Source organism: Vipera berus (genome assembly GCF_964194415.1).
Source record: "Vipera berus genome assembly, chromosome: 1".
Taxonomy (NCBI): Eukaryota; Metazoa; Chordata; class Lepidosauria; order Squamata; family Viperidae; genus Vipera; species Vipera berus.
Genome location: NC_138202.1, coordinates 292,323,872 through 292,351,288, shown reverse-complemented (window position 1 = coordinate 292,351,288; position 27,417 = coordinate 292,323,872). Strand labels below are relative to the sequence as shown.

The window sequence follows — 27,417 nt, the reverse complement described above, 5'->3', positions numbered from 1 at the left end:
CAAATCCAGTTAAGTGTTCCCTTCTCGCAGCCTCCTGCGAACCGGACGCAGGTTCACCCGCTGTCCGAGCGCAGCTGACTCCAGTCTCTGGGCTTGGGAATCCTGAAGATCGCGCAAGTAGCGCAGTTTGCATCACGGAGGCAAACAAGTTCTTGGGAGACCCTTCGCACAGGACAAAGCGGGCACAAACGCGAACTCCGAATCTGAGCCGCTTTAGCTAGAAGCGGGGGGGTGGGGTGGGGGGTGGATGACGGTGTGGGGAGGGAGAGAGCGCTCTGACGTCTGCAAAGCCTCGGGTAGATTTCAAGTTGCGCGCCCAGGCGAAGGCAGAGAGGCGGCTCCCGCCGACACAGGGCCGGCCGAGCTCCTCCTTCTCTTCGCACCTCGGCGGTTCTATTACTGGCAGGCTTAGCCTTGACCTCTTCCGTCGTCGCCGGAGCGCCTCTTCGGCCGGACTGGAGAACATGCACTGCTTGCCGAGCCTGGTGATGACCCTGAGCGTCCTGATGCTGATCTTGGGGCTGCTGCACTTGGTGTTTTGTCACCGGCCCACGGGCTACGGGAAGCACGAGCCCCGCCAGCCAAACCCGGGGGGAAACCACGCCGCGGAGACCCCGCGCTGCACCCACCTGCCGGCCCGCTCCGCCTGGTTCCTCCAGGAGCTGCCCGCCTTCCTGGTGCCCGCGCTTCTGCTGGCGCTGCGCAACCCGCCAAGCTTCGCGCCGCTGGGCTGCAGGCTGCTGGGCGGCATGTTCTGCGGCCACTATTTCTACAGGTGACCGCCATAGAAGGAGGTCGGGCTGGAAAGAGGGAGAGGAGAGGCTCCCCGCGCTGCTTCTTTAAGCCGACGGGCAGCTAGATCATCTTCTTCTTCTTCTTCTTCTTCTTCTTCTTCTTCTTCTTCTTCTTCTTCTTCTTCTTCTTCTTCTTCTTCTTCTTCTTCTTCTTCTTCTTCTTCTTCTTCTTCTTCTTCTTCTTCTTCTTCTTCTTCTTCTTCTTCTTCTTCTTCTTCTTCTTCTTCTTCTTCTTCTTCTTCTTCTTCTTCTTCTTCTTCTTCTTCTTCTTCTTCTTCTTCTTCCTCCTCCTCCGTGGCGAATTCGCCTAGTTCTGTATTTGGGGCGCGCCGGGTGGAGAAGGTGGCAGTGGGGATGTCGAGTCTGCAAGGCGCTTTTTGCGCATCCTGATCCTTTAGGGGGCCGGGGGATCGGGCTTGAGACCCAAGGTTAAAGCGCCGGTTGCGCGGGTACGGAGCGTGGAGCTTCAAGAAGCCTCCTTCTTCTGCTCGGGAGTGGCGATCCAAGTTGGGACCGATTTGGAAAGAATTAAACTTTTCCGCTTTTTTTTTTGGACTGACTCCCCGCGCAGATTTTGGGGTGGTGGTGAAAGGAGCGGGACGTTGGTTCTTTTGCAGTTCTGCAAAAGGCGCAGAGATTTGGGAGGGATTCTTCGGGACGCAGGTGTACAGGATTGCAGCCTTAAGCTCAGTGGGAATTATGGGGCTCTTTATCGAGAGGTCGCCTTGTTCTGTTGTCTAGATCAGATTTTGAACTCTGTTTAGGCATGCGCTATTTGGGACCGGCGTACCGAGATTGAAGTCTTAGCCAAAGTAAATCCCGCTGAATTCTCCATAAAGGTTGTTTACAGGGTAAGAATTTCTAGTCGAGTTTCACTCCTGGTGACTTCCATGTCAGGTTTAGTGGACAGAACCCGTAGTTCCTGCAAATAGTATTCTTGAGTAGCTGAAATGCTTAAGTTTTGCAACCCTTAATTCTTATGCCTTTTTTAAAAAAAGAAATCAGTCTAAAAATATCCACATATGTAGAGATGTTATCTTGAGAAGTCTTTGTCTTTCCTGTCTGCTACAATTTATTGCAATAAATGTTCAGCTTCTATTTTAAAAATGAGGAATGAGGAAGAAAGAAAAATATTAAAGCTATTGATGGAACAGCTTGCATTGCCTGTCATAACAAGATCTTGATACCATGTGAAACTCTTTTTGTACTTGCAACACTTTATTTACATCATTCACCTTTTATGTCCAGCCTCTTTCCAGAGTCTCAGCTGCTGCATTCCTAATCCTTTAAAATCCTTCTTTTAAAAAGGTGTCACATTAAAAGTGTAAGAATAAAAATATAAAAAGATAAGTTTCTTGAAAAAACTTCCCAACCAAATTCCTGTGCAGGATAGCCAACCCCAATGTGTCCTGCAAGATGTAGACTATAATTCCCACAATTCTTATCTAGCATCTGCTTCTAGGTTTTGTGGGAGTTGAAGTCCAATACATTAGTACAGTGCTCAATGTAAAAAAAAAATGGGGGAGGGGGTGGAACTACTAAGATTTTTGTTAACACCATTTGAGGATTTATCCATGAGTGTCTGTGTGCACAGAATTCTAGTGGTTCTGCTGCTGTTGTGAAAGTGGATTCTTGCAAAAGTAAGGTTCTACATTTAGGCAGGAAAAACCAAATGCACAGGTATAGCATAGGTGGTACCTTGCTCAATAGTAGTGAGTGTGAGATGGATCTTGGAGTCCTAGTGGACAATCACTTAAATGTGAGCTAGCAGTGTGCTGCAGCTGCCAAAAAAGCCAACACAAATGCTAGGTTGCATTAACAGAGGGATAAGATCCCATGAACTATTAATACCACTTTGCAATGGCTTGGTAAGGCCACACTTGGAATACTGCATCCAGTTTTGGTCACCACGATGTAAAAAAAGATGTTGAGACTCTAGAAAGAGTACAGAGAAGAGCAACAAATATGATTAGGGGACTGGAGGCTAAAACATATAAGGAACTGTTGTTGGAATTGGGTATGTCTAGTTTAACGAAGAGGAGAGTGAGGGGTGACATGATAGCAGTGTTCCAATATCTCAGGGGCTGCCACAAAGAAAAGGAAGTCAAGCTATTCTCCAAAGCACCTGAAAGCAGGACAAGAAGCAATGGATGGAAACTAGTCAAGGAGAGAAGCAACCTAGAACTAAGGAGAAACTTACTGACGGTTAGAACAACTAACCAGTGGAACAACCTGCCTCCAGAAATGGTGAATGCTCCAACACTGGAAGTTTTTAAGAAGAGACTGGACAGCCATTTGTCTGAAATGGTATAGTGTTTCCTGCCTGAGCAGGGGGTTGGACTAGATGACCTCCAAGGTCCCTTCCAACTTTATCATCATCATCATCATCATCATCACAGAAGGAGGGACTAGTCACTAGATGATGTGGAAGGGTCATTTCAGTTGTTATACTCTCTAATTCAGTGGCCCCTGCTTTCAAAATAGTGTCTATGCACAGCAGCAGTTGTAGTAGCCTTGCAGAAGAATTGTAAGTGCCATTTTAAGGCTATATTGTTATAACACTCCATTGGAAGTTGCCTCTCTTGAAAGACAATGATTGGATTGTTATTACATCTCCTCTACAGTTACTTTGAAAGGGCAAATAAAGTAAAATATTTAACTTGTGTGCTAAAGGCACTGTGTAAATGTCATGTTAAATAATTTCATTAAGAACAGGTTAAAGATGATTTAAATCTTGTTATTAACTCTTTAATCTTGATGGAAAAAAAAATTAAAATGAATGTTTCTAATTATCTTTTAAAATTGGTTTCGGAAGATACAGCTTATATTCAACTATATAAAATTATGACATTTGTGCCAGCTTTTTAAGGTTAAAATAAAAGTATGGTATTGACAGATACAGGATTCAAATTTATAAAATTGTGCAAAACGTATATTTAACAAAAAAAAAATGGCCCGGTGTAGGAAGGAATAGAAACAAAGAAGGCTAAAGAGTTAATTTGATGAGAATGACTGTTGACAATGCATGCTTATTTGTTGTGTGCCAGTTCTATTTCACCCAATTCTCTGGGAGGTGAAAGTGATTGAGAAAGGAATAGTCTCTCTAGAACAGAGCTTCTTAACCTTGGCAATTTTAAGGTGTGTGGACTTCCCTTTGTTGGCTGGAGAATCTGGGGAGTTGAAATCCATAAAGTTATCAAGGATAACTTTAGAGGTTGCTTTACGGGTTCTTTTGGTGGCTCATCCACACAGCAACAGTGATATCCTTCCCTCCCTCCCTCTGCCCCAGAACCAAGAAGGGAATATGCCAACACAGCAATTGCCTCACAGTATGTACTCACCGTGCCTCTGGGATCCAGCTGTACTGGATTACTGTTGATACTCCAAAACCACATGGACTTGAATAGTTTATGATAGGCAATTACTTCCCTGTGATCGCAAACTGCAATGCCATCCACAGAAACAACCTGCCAACGAGATTGTGTTTGGGGGTATACTTTTTCTGCTTGGACAAAATTTCTTTTGTGGAAAGGAATCCGGACTTGGCAAATATCTGTCATTTTTTTCTGTGTCAAGGCTTTGGAAATTAGGTGAGGGTTAGCCAGATATTGCTCAATAGGAAACTTCTCAGAGTAAAAATTTTGAGACGGCTTTTACTGCATAGTGTTATTTTATTTACTTGGTATGTATACTTTGTCCTTTGGGTTGAAGTTACATTGTGTACCGGAATAACCACAATAGCAGAGTTCTCTTTCCACCCTTTTCCACTCCATTCATTTTTCCAGAACCTGCTTTTGGGCATCCTGAAGTTCAAGCCCCATTCTCCTTTCCTTTGTGGTTAACTGCAGGCGTCCTCCTCTATTGTCCATTTCTATGCTCTTATCTCATTGTTTGCCAAAAATCTCATTTGCCCGTAGATGTGAGAAAAAGGCATATTTCAATCTACAACTCCCAGTGATGAGAACACCGAAAGTATTTCTTATGTGCTACCTAAACTGGGATAAATATTAAAAGACAAACACAGATGTTGACCAACTGCTACACTCACTTCAGGGTTTTTGTGCCTTTGTCGGTTTCAACATTGGGAGCTTGGAGATATGTGAACATCAACTCTCATTATTCCTCAGCCACCCTACTGGCTGGCCTACTAACGGAGGAATTCTGGGAATTGAAGTCCACACATTTTCCAGTTGCCAAGGTTGAAAAATACTGGTCTAATAACGCCAGTAAGAGACACCAATGCCTATATTTTGTTTTGGCTTCATGCTTGTGCTGGAGAATGTTGCTAATTGCTTGATTGCCATTACCAACGCTGCACATTCTTCCAAAGCATTCTAAAGATGCAAGTCTGCATTGGCAGAAGAAGGTGGCACTATTAGTCAAGCTAGCACTGAGTATTGTGTTGGGGCAATTTGCTCTACTATGTAGATATTGCCGGTAATACATTCATGAGTCCATTTACAATCCTACATTGTAAATGGGCTCATGAATGTATTTCTGGCAGTGTCAAACTCCTTCTCCCCTCCCAAGCAGAAGAGTGAACTTTGGCAATGATACTTTGCAATGCATTTGCATTTTGACCAATTCCCTCTGCATTTCTGACCTACCTTCCTAGAGGGCTCTGTCTTGACATTCCCATTAAAGAGAGGAGTCACGTAATACAGTATATGGGGCTCTGTGAGTAGGACACCCTGTACAGTGCTTTTGAGCAGAGAGAAGAGTATTAGTACCCAATAATTAAAATGAGATTCATGTATCAGTGGCATGGAAGGTAGTCACTAGAGTTCCATGTTACAGTATTTGCTTTCCCTCTCTTGTTAATTTGCATGCTGTGCATTGTCTTGGCAGCCTCACTTGTACTGTTAAGCTGAATTTAGCATCCAGAATCCCAAGCATAGAAGAACTTTATTTAGGACCATGAGAAGCTAAATTGAACTAAACTACATTATGGCTTAGGTGCTATTAAGAATGTACAAACCCCAATGAGAATAACATTCTAACAACTATAGCTTTGCTACGTTTACTATTATGACTTTCTCAACATTCTTTAGAAGCCCTTTCTAAGATGGTGGGTGGGTGGGTGAATTGCTTTGTGACTGCTTTACTAAAATAATGTTATTTGCAGGTTGCCAATTTCCATAGTTCATAATAGAATATTTAAAATTCTCACACTTTTTCTGCAATTCCTTCTGAGATAGATCACCAGGTAGTAAGGACAAATATAAATAACATAAATATAGGAATGGGCAGCGCAATATATGATTACAAAACATATATTCACCATATCCTGCAGCATCATGGAATAGGATAGGTTAGGTTAGGTTAAGATAGGATAGGATAGGATAAGGATACAATAGGATAGGATAGGATAGGATGATCAGAATTGTGCAAGTATCAGAATGGATACTCATGTGCTCCCTATTTCTCAGCTTGTTAGGTTGGTATAAATCTCCCAAAATTGAATGAATGAGCCTTTATTGTCAAAGTACAACCATGTATACATTGATATTAGCTGAGCCTCCCTTCATTCTCCCACCCCAGAACTCACAGTGACAACAAACCCTCCATCTACCATAATAATTACATAATAATAATTACACCATTACTTCTGGAAACTCCAAAATGAAAGAAAATAAGAGCATACTCAGGGCTAAGTGTGACCTCAAGGGATGCCTAAGATAACAAACCAATTCTTTTTGTGTTTATGTGAAAATAAGACAGTGAAATTTTAAAAGCAAATTCACATTTGTTGCACTCTTCTTCAACAAAGAGAAATTCGAAGCTGTGTTAACTAACTTCTGTCCTCAGATTGACTGGACTTTGGAGCACTTCAACACATCTCAAGTGCACCAAGTTAGAAAATAGTGCTTCCTGACATTCACTCTAAATGGGAGCTGTGAGCAAATAACTTGACTAGTGTACTTTTAATATCTGAATGGGTTCAGAGTTCCCTATAGTATCACGTTTAAAATATAAGCGATAGTATATCACTTGAGGGACATGGTGGCTCAGTGGGTTAGGACGCTGAGCTTGTCGAACAGAAGGTCGGCAGTTTGGCGGGTCGAATCCTGAGTGCCGTGTAACAGAGTGAGCACCTGTTACTCGTCCCAGCTTCTGCCAACCTAGCAGTTCGAAAGCATGTAAAAATGCAAGTAGAAAAATAGGGACCACTATGGTGGGAAGGTAACAGCGTTCCGTGCGCCTTTGGCGTCTAGTCATGCCGGCCACATGACCATGGAGACGTCCTCGGACAAACGCTGGCTCTTCGGCTTTGAAACGGAGATGAGCACCGGCCCCTAGAGTTAGAAACAACTAGCACGCATGTGCAGGGGAACCTTTACCTTTACCTTTATATATCACTTATCTCTTTTACAGAGTCCTATTATCTATTGATGGTTTGGGTGCCTTCTTGAAATCATCAGTGATGAAACCTTACATTTCACCTGTACACAGTTTACCAGTAAAGAATGCTAAAAGCAGATAAGATCATAGGATCTACATGAGTCTATTTTTATTCCACATCTCATAATAGTAGGATTTTAAACTAAAGAATCTTTTCCTCATATACCCTGCTTCATGTTTGCAGAGGAAGTCCTCAAAATGTAAAATAATTAGTAAGGAATTAAGTGAATTAAAGACCCAGAATGCAAAGATTGTGTTTCTTGAAAGTTGGTCTTCGTTTTTACATTACTTTCATTTGCCCATTTGTAAACATTTTAACATGTGTGTTTATGTGGTCTTTCTTGTTATTTCTTGTACAGGACTATCACAAACTTTAATTGTGGGTTCTGTTGCATGAGGATTAAAACTCAAGTAATATGTAGCCATGGCATTTATGTTCCATTTTAATATGCAAAAAGTCCTTTCTGTTCTTCTCATAATTAAAACCACATCATAAATCTTAGAACTTTCTGCACTGTTCCAGGGACAAGCTTTTTTGAAGTATCTAGTCTGGCTAAGTCAGTTTGGCACGTCTTTCATCCTTTGAGCTGATATATGACACACATTATAGCAACAGGAACAAACTGATCTATCTTCATAAAATTTCATGTGCTTATTTTTTAGGAAAATAGTTAAGGGATATTTTGTTGAAACAGAAAGGCAATTTTCAATTATCTGCCAGGTTGTAAACTAATATCTCTCTCAAACTAATAGATTAAAAAAAAGTCTAGCTGGAAAGTTGATGTGGGGGAGAATTTTGGTCGAACTTTCCAAGAATGAACATTCCCATGTATATGTTATATAGCCCAACAGCACCTACTCATTACTTCTTCTATAGAAACAAGCCATGGTTATTTAAGTTGCAATTATAGAAAGGGTTCTGACCATATGACATAATAGATATATCACAAGGACATATGTTCCTGACAACAAAATCTTATATTTAAGAAAGTTGAATAGTTAACAAAAGCCTGTTGTTACCCTCCTGCAGCATTCTTTCAGAGGGAAAAAAAATCCCTTCTCATCCCATGAGTGGTATGTGTCTCCTTCAATCTTGGGTCCTCTACCAGGGGCCTGGGAGTTTGAGGGTTCATGCAGTATCTTAGCGATTCCTAGAACTGCACTCTTCCGTATGGAGGGCTTTGGTGTTGAACCTGGGCTCTATTAGAGCCACTCTCCCAGTTTAGGAGTCACAGCCTTCAGTGCTTCTACCACCACTGGGAACACCTTGGCCTTTATTTTCCATATTCCTTCTAGTTTCTCCTTCATGGCCTAGTACTTCTCCATTTTCCTTCTTCCTGATGTTGCTGTCACTTGGCATTGCTACATCTACCACAAATGCTAAATTGTGGATCTTATCTATTACCATAATGTCTTGTTCGTTACTGCCTGTCTGTCCAGACCTGGAAGTCCTACAATATCTTTGCCGTGTTATTTTCATGACCTTTTGTGGAATCTCCTATGTGGACTTGGGAGGATCTAGCCTGTACAATGTGCAAATGTTCCTGTACACAATGCCACTTACATGATTTTGCTGTTCAGTGTATGCTGTTCTTGCCTGCATCTTTCAGCCTGTCACTAGGCATTGGACTGTCTTCTGGGGCCTCTGTGCATAGCCTGCACCTAGGGTCCTGTCTAATGTAGTAGACCTCTGCTCATATGGATCCGGTGCTCAGTGCCTGTTCTCGTGTTGTTCTGATCAGTGCTTTGGTGCTCTCTTTTAATCCAGCCCTTTCCAGCCACTGGTAGGATTTCCCAATGTCAGCCACTTCAGCTATCTACAGTTCCCCTGATTGATTTCCCCATGTCTGTTGCTGTCCCAGTTAATCTCTGGGTATTTTTGGAAATTCTGGGTTTTGCCCAAAACAGTGGCTTTCACATTCACCTGTCTATATGCACTCTTTCCAGCTTGTGTACAATCTTTTGGTGTTGGACCTGGGATGGAAACCTCCCTAAATTGTGAGGAGTTTCCAGGTCTTTAAATAGGCAGCATTCATGTCCTTGGCCAGCTCACTATACTGGCAGGATATCTGATGACTGGCAGGGCATATGTGTTGATGGCATTGATATTGTCTTCCTATTGAGCTGCCTTTTCAGGACCTGTCTTATCCTTTGACGGTAGTTTGGCATTGCTGTCTTCGTTGCCTCTTCCTCAGGGTTGCAACCTTCCCAAACCTGATATGTTTTTATTATAGCTTCTCTCTTTCCTGTCATCATGGCAAGCTTGTAGTTAAAGCCATGAGAAAGCCACCAAGTTGGAAATGGCTACAGTACAACAGATATTAGCCAAACATATGAGAGTGTTGAGTTCTAAGAGCTCCCTCCTTGATGAATCCATTGCAGATTTTTAAAACACTGAACCAGAATTAATAAAACATTTGTTCTAATAATAGTTATGAATGGCTAAAAGGAAAATTATGACTTTATTATAATAAAATACAGATTCCTAAGCTGTATGTTTGCATCAAAGTTTTTCTCCCTTATTTATCAAAAAACCACTAGGAATAGAGGAAGGTAGGTGCCAGTACTTCTTTATTAATAATTGTATGATGGAAACTTATTTTCTCTAAAGGGCACATTTTACAACTGACATTGAAAGTTCTCTTTTCACTTGCAGTTTGTTTGAGGATACCGTTAGAAAAAAAGAGGAAGAGAGATCTAAATCTTAAATTCTAGAGGAATGCTTTTGATTAAATAAATAAATTGAAAAAGAAAGTAAGATCTATTTTCCAAGTTTAAATCTTTTACATACATTCAGTGATTAAAATAAAATCATACAAGAAATTGGTCATATTCCTGCTACCAGCAGCTAGCTAAATTATTGGTCGGTACACAGCACTAGAAATTTTATTCAGATCTGGCACAAGAAAATGTGTTCAACTGCTCTGCTTAAAATATCTATGAAAAAAATTGAATGATTGAATGAAAATCAGTGCCACCAGCCTTATAAGTCACCAAGAGATAACACCACAAATATGCTAGAAGCTTCGACATCATTGTTAGGACAGGAAAATGGTGAACTGGGAAGAGCTGATTGGGGTGATCAAGAAAAAAGTGGATGCCCTATGACAGCAGCCAATGAATTTCACGTGAGAAAGGTTAATGAACTGATAAAAGACAACCAGCAGATGACTCATTGGGAATTTGTTTGTCAGAAGGTTGCAAAAGGTGATCACACCATCCCGGGTCATTGCATAACAACAAGCCAGTTGCCCAACGGCTGATATTTGATATTGTGAACACAGGGATGCTGCAATGATTGTGTGAAATAAGTCACTTTTTTCAGAGCTGTTGTAAATTTGAACTGTCACTAAACAAATGTAAGTCAAATACTATCTGTAACTTAATTTTTTTAAAAAGTTTGCTCATGAACAACTAGGCAAAGACCAGCACTTCTGGATCAATGTGCTCTAACAGACAAGGCAAAGATGGAATTATTTGGCCATACTACCAGAAAACATGTTTGATGAAACGCAAAAACAACATTTCACCATCTGTAAAGCATGGTGGTGAAATGTTATAACTTTGGTCTGTTTTGTTGCATCAGGGCCTGGGCAGCTCCGCATTCCAGAATTAACTTAGAATTCTTCATTGTACTAGAGGATCATTGAGGATGTGAGAGCATCTGTCAGAAGATTGAAGCTCAACTGGAATTGGACCCTGCAACATGATAGCAATCCTAAACATTCTAGTAAATACTCCATGGAAAAGAAAGGAAAGAAGAAATGGGGGGGGGGAGGGAGGATTCTGGAATGGCCAGGTTAAAGCACGACCTAAATCCTGTCCAGATGCTATGGGGTGATCTGAAATGGGCAGTGCATGCAAGAAAACTTTCAAATATTGCACGGCTGAAAACATTCTGCATGGCAGAGTAGGGAAAAATTCCTCCGAATCCCCAGACAGTTATAAGAATGCCTGATTGAGGTTGTTTCTGTCGAAGAAGGCAAGACCAAATATTACAGCCAATGGCATACTTACTTTTCCAATAAAAAGAGACTGTTAATTTTTTTATTGAATAAATGATTGTAAATTTTCACAGGGTTTTCTGTTCAATCACATCATCTTTATTTTTATTTACTGTGCAAATGAAAATAATTGGTTGATATGTCCACAGTGTATATTAAAAAAGAAAAAAAAACTTTCACAAGGTGTACTTACTTTTTAACATGACAGTAGTTAGGCAGTTTGGCGGGTCGAATCCCGAGTGCCGCGTAACAGAGTGAGCGCCTGTTACTTGTCCCAGCTTCTGCCCACCTAGCAGTTCGAAAGCACGTAAAAATGTAAGTAGAAAAATAGGGACCACTACGGTGGGAAGGTAACAGCGTTCCGTGCGCCTTTGGCGTCTAGTCATGCCGGCCACATGACCACGGAGACGTCCTCGGACAAGCGCTGGCTCTTCGGCTTTGAAACGGAGATGAGCACCGGCCCCTAGAGTCGGAAACAACTAGCACGCATGTGCGGGGGAACCTTTACCTTTACCTTTAGTTAGGCAGAAACAACCCTAGAGGATCCATTTGTCCCACGTTTCAGACAAAAGAAATTCTGACAGTGTATCAGAGTGAATCTACAGGAGACAATGACAGGATCAGTGCAGATCTGATTAATAATTAAATAAACTGTTAAAATAATTGTCAAAGTAGCTTTTTTAATTAGTTGGTGAAAATGATTAGGTTAATGCTAGCATTCATAAATTATTTTATATCTGATTAGAAAATTGAATAGGCAATAACATTTGAAACTATGCTTGAATGTACTTTAATGAATTTGTTGGCTGTTAACCTGAAATACACAATGTGCTTTCCTTGTCCCTGAAAGGTCTGCATAATTGCCTAATATGGGCCTTTTCGTCCTGATTGATATGTTGATGAAAATAGCAGGCACTTGTTTAATATGCATGATAAGATGTATATTGCTGTATTTTTATGGGGTGATCTATCAGCTTCCTTTAGAACAGGTTGATATTATAGTTTTTGAATAACTTACAATGAGTCTGTAATGGCATGAATGTGTTGAAAGAAAAATGTTCATCAGGGTCCAGTTCAAGCTGGGAATAAACAAAATGGAGACTGCCTTAGAAAGAAGGTTGTAGTTTATTGAAGAGCAGTACAAGACATGAGGCTATGGAGCAGCTGGCCACATGTAGCTGGGAGTGGTGGGTTTTTATACCTTCCTGGGCTTTTGTCAAAACTTTTTTTTTATTAAAGAGTTTTTAAAAATTTTTTACAATACATATCCCCAAAACCCACCCACCCCAAACCACCCCCCTTTCCCCCCACTTCCCAGAGCTGAATACAGGGTTATAGATATAATAATCATATTCTAACTAAAATTATCCATTATAAAATTAACCAAATTCATAATGTGCTTTAACTCCCCTTTAACATAGATACATTCAAATTATTAAAAACATAATAATAACTTAAGCAAAAATATAATCAATACTAATACTAAAATTAATAACAATATCCCTCTAAAATCTACTCATAAGCTAAGTGGAACTTTTTAGTCCCATATTTATTCTGAATATAATCTATCCATCTTCTCCAAACTGAAATATATCTTTCTTGTGAATGATCCTTCAAATAAGCAGAAATCTTAGACATTTCTGCAAGATTCGATACTTTAAGTACCCATTCTTCTATAGTAGGCAAACTATCCTTCTTCCAGTATTGTCCCACCAGTAACCATGCTGCTGTTATCAAATTCAACATCAGATTGGTTTCTTTAGTATCACAATCTACAATACCCAATAAAAGCAATTGTGGAGAAAACTTTATCTTTCTCTTAAAAATCCTTTGAATGTTCCACCAAATTTTAATCCAAAAAGCTTTTATATTTCTACAAGTCCACCACATATGAAAATAGGTGGCATCTAAACTACCACATCTCCAGCATTTAGACTGTAGGTTAGGATACATGTTAGACAACTTTTTGGGATCCAAATGCCATCTATAAAACATTTTATAAAAATTTTCTCTTAAATTTTGAGCCTGTGTAAATTTAACATTTCTAACCCAGATTACCTCCCAAATATCCAACGGAATTGGTTCCTGGATATTTTGTGCCCACTTTATCATACAATCTTTAACTAATTCTGTTTCTGAATCCAATTCAGTTAAAACATTATATATCCTCTTTATATGTGCACGATTTAAATCTCTAATTTGTTTTACTAAGTTTTCATCTGTAGTTGTGATGCCAACCTTCTGATCCAGCTTCCACCTAGCTTTGGGTATATTGAAACCAAGAGTAACTTATGTTTTCTTGTTTTAACTCATCTAATGGTTTAAGTTGCCAATTATTCCCTTCCAATCTAAGTAATTCCTTATAGGAAAACATATCCAAACTCACTCCTATAGATACACCTTCTATCGCGTGTCCGGGAATTCCCCAAATTGATATTTTATAATTTAACTTATAATAATACTTTTTCCAGACACGCAGCAAGGGACTTCTAAGAATATGAGATTTAAAAGCCCTGTCCACCTTTTTATCATAAAGCAAATATGCATGCCATCCATAAACCAAGTCCCAACCCTCAAGGTGAAGTATTCTTTTATTAGTTAAATTAAGCCAATCACTAACCCATGTCAAGACCATCGCATCATAATACAATTTCAAATTAGGCATATTCCATAACTGAATCCACACGAACATCCAGGCATTCAATATGTGCAGCCAGGCCCTGAAATGCAAGCACTATATCCTCCCTCATCTGCTTGTTTTGATTAACAAATTCTTCCTTTGTTTCCTTTATTTCTTGCTGTAATACTTGCGTTGATTGCATCACAACTTGCTGAATATCTGCCAATGTGAATGCAGGTGGTGGTGGGGAAGGTGGTTGTGCTGTAGGTTTCATTGTAGTTTGCCCTGCAGCTTGTGGTACGGGTGAAAAAATTGCACTTTTGGAAATTGTAGGGCCTCTCCCATGCCTTGCAGCCATCTCTTAGGTTTCAATTTCCTCTTTCTTCCAGCAGAATCAAAGTTCAAAAAAAAAAAAGAAGGGGGAAAGAATAAAAGTTTTTCTCCCAAAGTTCCTTGTCCTTCAGTAAAAAAAAAAGGGCAAGCTCTCAAATACACAAAATCCAGTACTGGTTAGAATCAATTGCAAATTGGATCCCTTGCTATGTTGCAAAATGTAGCAACTTTCCAAAACTGTCAGTTCATACAAGAAAGCAACATTCCAGCGCCATTTTTACTCCGTTTCCATCAGCTTAAAACTTGAAGAAGATAATGAGTCTGAGTTAAAGTTAAAATCCAACTTGAAAATTCAAATCCTCCTGTTTCGCTCTGCCTGCTTCTTAAAGAAAAAATACTAACAGTCCCGTCTAAGCAGCAGATGTAGTTGTCACGTCTAGTTCCACTCCCTTAAGGAGGTAAAGCATCCTGGGAGCGGAGAAAGCCTAGGCTCCGAGGGAGCTCACCCCGTTAACCCCCAAACTGGTTGAGGGAATCACAGGGGAGCTCTACCTCTACCCAGACAAGCTTGTCTCTCCCTCTTCTCCTGAGGGAGAGACTTCGGCGCCACAAGACAGCTGATTTTCGCTGTCTCCGAGCGCTCTAACGCTTCCCAAGGTTGGGCGGCTTCTGAAACGCTGCCATTCGGCGCGGCAGCGCTACCGGAAGTCCCAAACTTATCTGTAGTTTACATAATGAGGAGATCGGAAGACCCAGAAAAGATAGCAGTTTAAGGGAAAGTAATTGGGAATGAAGCATTCTCTCTAGGCTTGGTAAATCTCCTAATAAGTGCTCATTTGCTTATACATATGCACATGCACACACACACACACACACACACACTTAATTATTATAGTTATTTATAATATAATATCCCACCTTTCAGGATTACAATTACCCCAAAGTATTTTACAAGCATCTGTAGAGAAAAATGCTATACATATTACTTAATAACAACCTTCCCACAATGCAGCTGCTGGCGACAGTCCTATGTAGAGAGAATAAAATTCAGCAGAGTGAATTTCTTGGTGCTTATTACTTCCTTCTCTCTACAAGGATCTTTCTCAAGTTGGTAAAACCATGGGCCAATACTTTTCTGAAGTATTATTATTATTTGTCAAATCTATTTGCTGCCTATCTTACCATGGGGCTATTCTGGGAGGCTTATAATAATAAAGAGGAAGAAAATGGAAAAGCTGTGTAAATAGAAGTAAAATAATACAGCAATAAAATAAAATAAACAATGACAAAGGACTACAATGAGAATACATTCCTCAGTTTGGTTACTAAAAAGATGGATGGGTGCAGAGAACGAGGGGGGAGGTGGAGTCTGACATCAATCTAGCAGCCCTCTCCATGTGGAACTCCCCATTTAGTCCCTAGACCAACCGGCAGAGCCAGGTCTTCAGACCCTTATGGAAGGAAAGGAGGGAGAGGGCAGATCTTACCTTAGGGTATGATATTCCAAAGTAGGGCACTGCAGCAGAGAAGGGTCTTCTTCTGAATTCATATAGTCAGAGTTCTTTGACAGACAAGATCCAAAGTAGGCCTTTTCCACTGTCACGAATAGGATCAGCTTGTCCTAGCAGGATGAGGCGGTTCATCAGGTAGCCTAAAGATCATGGCCAACACTTTGAACTGCTCTCAGAAGCAGACCGGTAGCCAGTGAAGTTGGCATAACAGAGATGTAACATGGGCCATCCTAGAGGCCCCACAGACTGCTCTCGCTGCTGCACAATGAACCAGCTGAAGCTTCCGAATGGATTTCTAGGGTAGTCCTATGTAGAGTGCATTGCAGTAGTCCAAGCAAAAGATGACCAGGACTTGAATAACTGAATACAGAAAAACAGAGTTAGAAGGGACCTTGGAGGTCTTCTAGTCCAACCCTCTGCTCAGGCAGGAAACCCTATACCATTTCAGACAAATAGTTGTCTAATGATCTCTTCTTCAAAAGGGACGCGGTGGCTCAGTGGGTTAGGACGCTGAGCTTGTCGATCAGAAAGTCGGCAGTTTGGCGGGTCGAATCCTGAGTGCCGCGTAACAGAGTGAGTGCCTGTTACTCGTCCCAGCTTCTGCCAACCTAGCAGTTCGAAAGCACGTAAGAATGCAAGTAGAAAAATAGGGACCACTACGGTGGGAAGGTAACAGCGTTCCGTGCGCCTTTGGCGTCTAGTCATGCCGGCCACATGACCACAGAGACGTCCTCAGACAAGCGCTGGCTCTTCGGCTTTGAAACAGAGATGAGCACCAGCCCCTAGAGTTGGAAACGACTAGCACGCATGTGCGGGGGAACCTTTACCTTTACCTAATCTCTTCTTCAAAACTTCCAGTATTGGAGCATTCACAATTTCTGGAGGCAAGTCGTTCCACTGATTAATTGTTTTAACTGTCAGGAATTTTCTCCTTAGTTCTAGGTTGCTTCTCTCTTTGGTTAGTTTCCATCCATTGCTTCTTATCCGGCCTTCAGGTGCTTTAGAGAATAGCTTGACTTCTTCTTCTATGTGGCAACCCCTGATATATTGGAAGACTGCTATCATGTCATCCCTTGTCCTTCTCTTCATTAAACTAGACATACTCAATCCCAGCAACCATTCCTTATATGTTTTAGCCTGCAGTCCCCTAATCATCTTTTTTCCTCTTCTTTTCACTCTTTCTAGAGTCGCAACATCTTTTTTATATTGTGGCAACCAAATCTGGATGCATTATGGATGCAGTAACTGAGCACAGGGAGTCACGATCCAGGAAAGGTCACAACTGATGCACAAACCAGAGCTACCCAAAAGCTCTCCTAATCATGCCTACCTCTTCAAGCAGGAGACTTGAGTCCAGAAGTTTGCAAACTTGGTCTGAACAGGGTAATGCAAACCCATTCAGAACTAAGGATGACAAACACTTGGATCCTGAGGCCTCATGCACCCAAAACCACTCAGTCTCACCAGGGTTCAGTGTAAGTCTGTTGTCCTTAATCCAGATCCCTACAGCATCTAGGCATCATGAGAAGACAGAGATAGTATCATTCAGGCTGACATACATGGAGATATAGAGCTGAGTAGTATTAGCATATTGATGATATCTCAACCCATGGTGATGGATGATCTCACCCACCGCCTTTATATAGATGTTAAACAAGAAAGGAGAGAGTAACAGACTTCCAGTCTTGCGCAGTAGCGCAGCAGCCAAGGGATTTCGGGGCTCCGCGCCCTTCAGATGATTTTCTTCCTGTTAGGGGACCCTAAATGGACCAGAAGTCACCCCGAAGAGGTGGCAAAGAAGGAAAGAAGTCCTGTGGACCATGGAGAGACAGCAGTCGACCCAATCAGCCCAGGAGAAGCCTTACAGAAACCAACAGGATAAAGGCTAGCCTAACTTCAGAGTCTAGCCCAAGCTACAAGAAACCAAAGTCAAAAAGTACAACTTTAAGCTGATTGTAAACAGCGCATTTGAATCTGGGTAAGAACATCAATATTCTCTATCCTAATTATCAATTTTCCTAAAGAAAAAAAATCCCAAGAAGCAAAAAACCTCCAAAAGTGAAGGAGGGGGATCTTTGCCCCACTCTTTTACTAAGGGAAGCAGTGAATTAAACTTTTTATGGAGGACCAAAACATATAGAAATGAAATGAAATGATTATAAAATCTAAATTTAGATAAGTTTGAAATTGCTGAATAGTTAAGATTTTCATTTTAAAGGCAACTGTTTATTTTGAAAATTGAAAAATAAACTGTGCTGACATCTAGTGGTGGATGAAGACTATGACAGCTATGGCTTTTATACAGGACTTGGCAAAATCTGGGAAAAACTAATCTGTGCTTGTGACCTTCAGAGCTCTAATAGAGAACAGCTGTGACAAAAAAGAAACAATCTGGGCTGCAGACAAAGAGAGAATTATAAACTTCAGGGAAAAAAAACTTTTTGAACTTTCTGGATTACAAATATCTACTTAACTGTAACTCCAAAGCTATTTGCAGAGAAAAGAAAACCTTGATTCTTGGCCATCATGGAAAATCAGAGACTTGCAAAAAGAACTTATCAAGAAAAAATAAATACCTTTCAAGAGGAGACATATGATATGCTGCAACTAATTCAAACAACAATGATTTCAAACCACAAAGAAATCAAAAATAACTTTGAAAATATAAACCAATTCACCTCCAATTTAACTTTACAACAACAAAAAAATCCCAGAAAACATCAATAGAGAAGGAGCAGATAAAACAGATAACTGAACACAAATTTGAAGATAGAGACATAAAGATGGAACCTAACAAAACAAAGAACTCTGATTTAACCCAAGTGGGAAAAAAATCTAAGAAATATTGGATTTGGAAAAGACAACTTATACTTTAAGACCACAAAACAAATTTGAGGATAAGAAAAAAGATTGGACAAAATGAACTGCAGAGATGTTAGGAATACCACTAGAACTGGTGAGACAAAAAATGATAAGAGAAACAGAGAGAAAAAGAAAGAAAAAGATTTTTAACAAACAACAAAGGGCAAATACCTCTTGCAAATATATTGTACTTGACTTACCTTTTATATCTAAAGTAACACTTACAAGAATATGGAAAGATTCTTTCATTCAGCAGAACATATTAAGAAAGATACTGGGCAAAAGAAAAAGGCTAAAACACCTGTTTGGATATGGTTAAAGAAATAGAAAGATTTTGGATATGAATTTTATTTTAGGAGGGAGGAGCCACTCAAGTAACATAGTACTCTCTTTTTCTTTTCTCTTCTTATTTTATTTTTTGATATGAGTAATATAAAAGAATTGGAATGGCTTACATAAAGGAAATGTTTTAGATATTTAAATGTGATTGACTTTAAGAAAATTACAATGGATTAAAAAGTGTTTTGAATAAGAGTTAAAAGACCAGATGACTAGATTTATTAAATTGAATATTTAAAGATTAAACATATTTTTAATTATGGTAAAAAATAACGGAAATCTTTTGGAAATAAATATGTATTAGCTTAGCGGAAACATGGATTTTAAGTAACATACTATCTTTTTATTTTTCTTTACTCTTATTCTTTTTTCTTCTTTTTTAGTCTTATTTATTCCTTAAGAAAGGTAAAAGTATTGGGATAGCTTACATGAGAAAAAATAGACTTAAATATTTAAATGTAATTAACTTTGAGAAAATCTTAACCAGTAAAAATGTCTTGAACATTGTGGGGAAAAACAAATGTAAACAAGAACTGTAAACAGGATCTATGATGAGGCAACCAGAATGACTAGTTAGAAAAGAAATATTATATTGATGTGATTATTATCTGTAGAAATATTAGGAAAAAATTATATTCAATTGTTATCTACCAAAACAACAAGAATTGTATTAACTTAAGGTTGGCAAAAGAGAACATTATGGGGAAAAGAGGAAATCAAGTAACGCTATTATGTGAATTATAGATCATAGAAACCAACTGTTAGTAAATGTTTTTAAATGTAAACCCAGACAACACACTATTAAATATTAAGGTGACTATGTTAAAAAAATCAATAAAATATATTATAAAAAAAGAAAAGAGAGAGTAACAATCCTTATGGATTACAGTGCTCAAAACAAAACCTCTAACTCAGGCAGCAGATGTCTCTGAAAAGGAGAGAACTGTTTTGCATACATGATGCCCTGTGCTTAAAAAGTGCATCAAGTATCTTATGATTACTTTTATTAGGTATTTTTGTGATGGGGTTGGGTTGCTATATACTTCATCTGATACCACAGACTCACTCTCCAAGTGACAGTGTAAGTATTTTTAAGGTGCTACTGAAAATAGTATACTTGGCAACATGTAAGATTATTTGAGATCTTGAGTCTGTTATAAATCAGTGGTTTAACATTACTTTTTATGTGATTTTATGTTTCTTTTCGTTTCTTTCCTGGTGTACCTCAGGACATTCATTTACTCATTCCTCCGAAGAGGCAGACCTTTCCCGCTGAAGATAATGTTTTTTGGTATACTGTTCTGTATCTATAATGGCTTCCTTCAAGGCTACTACATGATTTATTGTGCTGAATACCCAGATGACTGGTGTAAAGACACACGATTTTTGTCAGGTATTGTCTGTGATGTGTGATCTGTATCATCTATCTGCTATCCAAATCATCCAAACTCTGCCAATATTGGGAGGAGTGGAGGGCATAGTACCTGTGAAAAATCTTAAGGTAGAAAAACAAAACAAAAGAAATTAAAAAACAGCACAAAGCTTGTTTTCCTGCCACATTATACTAATCAAACAAAAGTACAAAATAGATGCTATACTCATGATAATAATTGTCAGAAGAGATTCTGATCACATTTCAAGTTAATATAGAAAGGGCTTTATCCCTTGAATGGAAGAAATGAGTTATGTTTAATACGAATTAGTACTTTTAAAATCTGTGCTTGTGGATCCAGTTGCAGTTGGATATACTACTAGCATTTTTCTGCATATGATATTACAGTTCACTTCTCAGAATAATTTGCCCAAATATGTACCATATTAGGAAGATATGTTTATGGATATTAGGAAAAAATAAGTTTTTTAATGCAGATTCTTATATAGAAAGTTTTGCAAAATTATGCAGTGAGCAGACAAAATGAACAAGGTTTGAAAAACGAGAGATGAGGAAACGTGAAACTCAGCAAAATAAAATAGTTTTGCCCAATCATACTGTTGTTTTTAGGAGTAAGTTTCTATCAGACATCTGCCAAACTCACTCTTATATATTCAGTATTTTATTGCACTTATTTAATTATTATAAATATTTGGTAATTTGTAATGCAAAATTTACTAGGGACGCGGTGGCTCAGTGGGTTAGGACGCTGAGCTTGTCGATCAGAAGGTCGGCAGTTTGGCGGGTCGAATCCCGAGTGCCGCGTAACAGAGTGAGCGCCTGTTACTCGTCCCAGCTTCTGCCCACCTAGCAGTTCGAAAGCACGTAAAAATGCAAGTAGAAAAATAGGGACCACTATGGTGGGAAGGTAACAGCGTTCCGTGCACCTTTGGTGTCTAGTCATGCCGGCCACATGACCACGGAGACGTCCTCGGACAAGCGCTGGCTCTTCGGCTATGAAACGGAGATGAGCACCGGCCCCTAGAGTCGGAAACGACTAACACGCATGTGCGGGGGAACCTTTACCTTTACCTTTACCTTTAATGCAAAATTTATAGAATATTATACATACTATATGTAACTTTTATACATAATTTTGCTTTAACTTGTAAGCCACTTTAGAAAGACTCAAAGATACTTTATCCACCAAGTGTTGAGAATAATCCTTCTGATCATCGTATATAGCAGAGGTGGGCCTGGCTCAGGAATTCTGGGAGTTGAAGTCCATAAGTCATAAAAGGGCCATCGTTCGCCACCTGGCTATAGGAATCTATTTGGTCCCTTCCAACTACGAGAGATCAAGTCAGCCAGCCAGCACACAACTGAGAAATAAGCATATTTTACCATTTTTATTGTCATAAGACAAGCCTGAAGAAAGACTCTTACATGGTCCTAGTTGGAGTTGCTTTTGAGGGATCTCTTCTGCATACGTAGTTTTCAGAAAAAACAGGGAATATATTTTTTCAGTGGCCAAAGAATAAAGCCAGTGCAATTTGTGTTTGAATAATGTCTGTAAATCAAATATCTGTACTATCCAACTCATAAATATTTTTTTCTTTAGGTCTTTTGTTGTTTTTGTCTGGCATGGGAATCAATATCCACAGTGATTTTCTTCTACGTCAGCTAAGAAAGCCAGGAGAGTTCACTTACAAAATTCCACAAGGTATATAATTTTCCTTTCAAGCTTCATGAAATATAGGATGACTCTGAAAACCTTGCTTGTATCACAAGAGCCTATCCTTAGGGCATGGTAAAGAAGACACTAGGTGGAAATGTGAAACCATTGAATTGGCATTTTGTTCATTAACACAGTTAATGAGATTCTCTGAGAAAATCTTGATCAGATACCAGAATGAAGAACTGAAAGAGATCACACTTACTTTGGCCCATAAGGACAAAAGACCGGCCATAGTAATATGGCTCATCACTAGGCTGTAGCCATAGTAATATGGCTCATCTCTAGGTAAGTCACACTTACCACCAGGCGATCTTAAAGCAGCATGGATGAGACTGGGTGAGATCTACCTCTCTTAAATCCTAATTATCCTTTTACCTGCATAAGCTGCCTAAAGTACTTCCCCCCCTGTGGAGAGGAATGGGAGATTTTATCCCTCCCTCCAGAAACAACGGCGACTGACTATCCAGAGAAATTTAAAATGTTGAAAGAATAACTGGATCCCAATTGGAATTTTATTCTTTAAAGTTTGTGGATTAAAAGATTTTGTACTTTCTATTTTTACGGAAGATCTGGGTTTTTACCTATAAAAAAAGAAGAAACAAAACTGAAAAGACTATAATAACTCTGGGACTTAAAAGAAACTTTAAATGGTAGGGACGACATCTTGTGGCTAAACTTGATACTTCAACTTGTTATTGCATAAAAGAGACTTGACTAGCAGCCCAGACAATAGATAAGATTTATGTAACCTTGAAACACCAGCTGTGAGAAGCCCAGCTGTGTTCCTTACTTAGTGAAAAAAAATTCTTTTTGTATTCTCTGACTGTAAAGTTTTTAGCTTAGTTCACCACTAAAGAAAATATGGATGAAGATCAGAAACAGATTTTCCATATGGATGAAGATCAGGAACAGATTCTTTCTATGCTGAAAGCAATTCATCAAACTCTGCTTACAGCTGCTGATGAAATAAGAGGTTACAGAAAAGAACAAGAAGTCAGCCCAGATATGAGAACTCAAAATTTGACTACAACAAAAAAATCAAATATACAGAATACAACAGAAAAAGTGGAACAATTAAATATCATGATAGAAGATTTAACTGCTCAACAAACACAGTCAATGGAAAATCCAGAAAAAGAATTGACAATATGAAAAAGGAAAAGACTTTCTATATAAATCAGAAGGAATCTGAGGATCAAGAAGAAGAACAGACTGAAGAGAAGATAAACAGTTCAGGACAACTACGTGGAGATAGAAAAATAGAGAGACAACCTGTCAGTCGCCTCAAAAAAATGGCAGCTGGATGTTTTTTTCCAATGTCAATATATATAACAATACAAGATGATTTGTTTAACAACTCAAAAGCACAAACATGGAAGACAATTTGGCAAAGAAAGAAAGCTAGAATAAGACTGAAGAAAACTGGGGTTTTGAATTAATCATGAGAATTAAAATGGAATATACTCAAATAGATATGATGTGTACTTTGAATACAAGATATTGTTATGAATTGAGATAAAGAAAACTTTGGTTACTTAAAACTTAAAAAGTATTAATAGTTAAATTTGACTATTGATTTGTTTATAAAGGTCATGTAAAGGTGATTAAGATATATATAAGCTAAAATCTTATTGATGAATGAAATATGTTTTTTACTTAGCGGTAATAAAAACTATTAGCTTAAATATAAGATAGAAGATATAAAGAGAAAAAGAGAGGAAGTATTAAAGGTTCAAATAAGAGAATTTTATTAAATTTAAGATATTTGGAAATTACTAGAAAATAAGAATATTATACTGTATTATTAATTTGTTGATGTAGAGAATGAGAACTCAAATAGATAAGACATGTATCCTGAACATTAGATTTTCTGATGAATTGTGATAAAAGGAATTGAGGTCATTTAAAATTTGGAAATGATAAATATCAAGCGTTAAGTTTAAATATTAATGGAAAATTAAAAATTGGGAAATACTAGGTTATTGATTGTCTAAAAAGATTGAATGTTAAAACAACTAAGATATGTATAAACTAAAATCTATGATAAATGTAAGAAAGTTACTTTTCATTTAATTGACATAATAGGAATTGTATTAATTTAAATATGAGGCAGTACATACTAAGGGGAAAAGAGAGGAAACATTCAATGTAATATTTTGAGATTTGTACTAAAGATATTTGTACGCTATTGAATTATTGACCAGCTCAGCCGCCACATTGCTTTTCAAATATTTAAATGTAAAACCAGAAAATCAATACATTTTTAATCATCATCATCATAATTGGTTTTTTTGTAAAAGAAAAAGGTGCCAGAACTCACACATGTCATACAACCCGCCTTGCCTACCCTACAAGGTTCTATCCAAAAAAGGTGCCGGCACTCCATTCTGAGCATTCTATGACAAAAAAAGCCCTGATAATAATAATAACAATCTTGTGTTTCTCAAAAGTATTTAAACAAATCTGTTTTATGCAGGAGGATTGTTTGCATATGTCTCAGGAGCAAATTACTTTGGGGAAATCCTTGAATGGTTCGGGTATGCTATAGTGACCTGGTCTCTACCGGCCTTCGCCTTCGCATTTTTTACACTCTGCTGCATTGGATCACGTGCTTATCATCATCATAGGTATTTATGCTATATAAACTATACAGTATGGTATCTGACAACCATTCTAGGAAATAATATTGCTCAAAAGCAGGAAATAATATATATGAGCCTTTCTATATTAAACTAGAATCGCTCTGTGAGTTTATTCTAAAGCAACCCATTTTTGTTTTTCAAGGCTTCTGCTCAAGTCTGAAAAAGGTTACCATAAACTAAAGCAATTCTTAAAGCCGTGGCGTTCCTTCTTTCATTCTGCTCTCACTGATTTTATACTCTGTGCTTATGCTCTTTTTCCTTTTCCAGACATACTGTACATTGTGATGGTGTGTACGTTTGTTCTGAGAAACAGATTAGGCACATTCTCAGCCACATCTCCATTCTATTTTTATTGCGTTGTAACCTGCTTTGAATCCACTTTTCACAAAAATCCCCTTCTCCCTCACAAAAATAACTTCCATGCGGTTATGCTTCAGTGTAGCTTGGTCAAATATTTCTCTCCCAGAATTGTCAAACTAGGTAAAACAGTAAAAGATAAGTAAGAAGATGCTCATTTATTTGAAATATTAATACTCTGCCTTTGATCCAAATTGACTCCAGTGCAGTAAAATAATCTCCTGTGGACCCTTAAAATGACAAATGCAGCTGCAGATTGTAGTTATGTTTGGATAGGCACCGTAACCCTGGGGAAATTTGTCTGTGCTCCTCTCTTTTAAGAAATCTAAGTGTGAGCTGCCTATAGCACAAGGCACACGAGAACATATGTGTCTCTGTGTATTTTATTCTAGAAGTCAGACAGCAGGTCTATGTAAATGTTTGTGTTTTTAGATAGGAATTTTGTAGCTGCCTTAGTTATTGTCAAACCACATAAGATAGTGGGTTTATCCAGTTATGGCTTTCTACCAGTGAATTAGAAACTGCTGAAGCATCAGATTTTTCCATCTACCTTTGTTCTCTTGAATACCACACGGATCTGCTTCACTTGTGTAATTTATAGGACCTAGCACACAGCACGTCTATTGTCTTTCTTACTTGGGCTCTGAAACTCCAAATGCTGAATTGTATATGTCCTATAAATATACACAATGCTTTCTCTAGGCGACACACTGAATAGGCAAGTTAGGAAATTAGAACGAAAACTTTATTTTCTTTTCATGTTAGCCTTAAATCTGGAGCTTTTGTAAACATCCAACAAGGAACTTAATTGGGATTTATAACTTTTTATTCTGTTACTTAAGATTCACTTAGCCAAGCATAAAAAACGTGTAGAAAATACCTGGAAATACACGTAGTCGTTAATTTACAACATTCATTTAATTACCATTCAAAGTTATAACATCACTGAAAAAAGTTTCTTACGACCAGTTCCCACAATTATAATTGCTGCAGCATCTCCATAGTCATGTGATCAGGCTTTGGGGGTTGGCAATCGGCATGTATTAACTATGGTTGCAGCATCCCAGGCCCCTGGGATTGTCATTTGCAACCGTCCTAGGGAGTTCTGACAAGCAAAGACAATGGGGAAGCCATTTGCTTAACCGCATGATTCACTTAAAAACTGTGGTGATTCGCCTAGCAACCATGGTACCAATGGTTGTAAAACGGGCCATGACTCACTTAACAACTGCCTTGCTTAGCAGTAGAAATTTTGAGCTTAATTACCGGTATGTTCTTACATTGAAGATTACATGTGCTGACTCTTCCACTGTTTCATTCTTGGACTTCTCATGATGGATAAATAATGCTGAAAATAGATCTCTGACATTAACATCCATGGTAATTTATATAATGATGATCAACATTTACCAGCTAGTTCAAAGGTAACAGGGGTTCTCTAGAGATAATATGAGTTGAAGTCCGACCCAGCTGGAAGACACCAAATTTTTAAATCTTGTCTTCCAGAAATATTGAGTCTTTCTAAAGTGGCTTACAAGTTAAAGCAAAATTATGTATAAAAGTCATGCAAAGTATTTATAGTATTCTAGAAATTTTTCATTACAAATTACCAAATATTTATAACAATTGAGAAGTTCAGTAAAAAATTGACTATAAAAGAGGGTGTTTTAATATCATCGGAATTGTTTCCATAGTGGCAGATGGTCCTTTGTTAGAGAGAAGGACATAAAATTAACTTTTCATTTATCATTTAAATGTTAACATCCTTTGCATCCATGTACTGTATGACCCATTTTTGAAGAGCCATATATATCAGAAGAGATTTGAGAAACGAGATTCTACCTTCTTAAAGCAGGATTATAATTTAGGGCACATATCTGCATTTTCATGCTTGTGTATGTTTTCTTAAAGGTATTATCTGAAGACATTCAAAGCCTATCCAAGATCAAGAAAAGCCTTGATTCCTTTTATATTTTGAAGAATAGTTATCAGAATGGATGGGTGTTATGTGTTCTTGATTGTTTACATAAAAGTGCTATTATTGTTAAGTACAATGTATTAAAACACCCTTGAATCATTTCCTTTTGTATGATAGAATTCTTTTGGTTCTTAAGTGTATTCAGCATTTAATGTTCTCCTACCCACATTTCACACGTTGGCAACCAGTGCTTGGTTGTTTGGGAAATTGGACTGTTATCACTATCGGCTTTTCACAGGAAGCAGTGAAAATTAAGAACAGTTCGGTTAAGAAAAAAAGGGCTTGTTAGTTGTAAGCCTATTGCTCTGTTTCTGTGTTCTTTCTCATAAAGACAAAGAAAATATTCCATACAAATGTGATACTCAGTTTCAAGGGTATACGAATGTATCTTTTTGTATTTTTTCAAATGAGTTGTGGTTGTATATAATTATTGTTATGTACTGGGCTCATAGTAAAACCACGTGG

General features: G+C 38.4%; 1 protein-coding gene across 1 annotated transcript; it reads left to right on the top strand.

Moving 5' to 3' along the window:
• Positions 1-464: 464 nt before the first annotated feature.
• SRD5A2 (steroid 5 alpha-reductase 2) lies at positions 465-27,031 on the top strand (the record flags this gene model as incomplete). Its single annotated transcript, XM_081313577.1, has 5 exons — positions 465-775; positions 20,095-20,258; positions 21,859-21,960; positions 24,452-24,602; positions 26,886-27,031. 5 exons carry the CDS (start codon positions 465-467, stop codon positions 26,950-26,952), a joined length of 795 nt encoding a protein of 264 aa, XP_081169703.1. The 3' UTR covers positions 26,953-27,031.
• Positions 27,032-27,417: the final 386 nt, after the last annotated feature.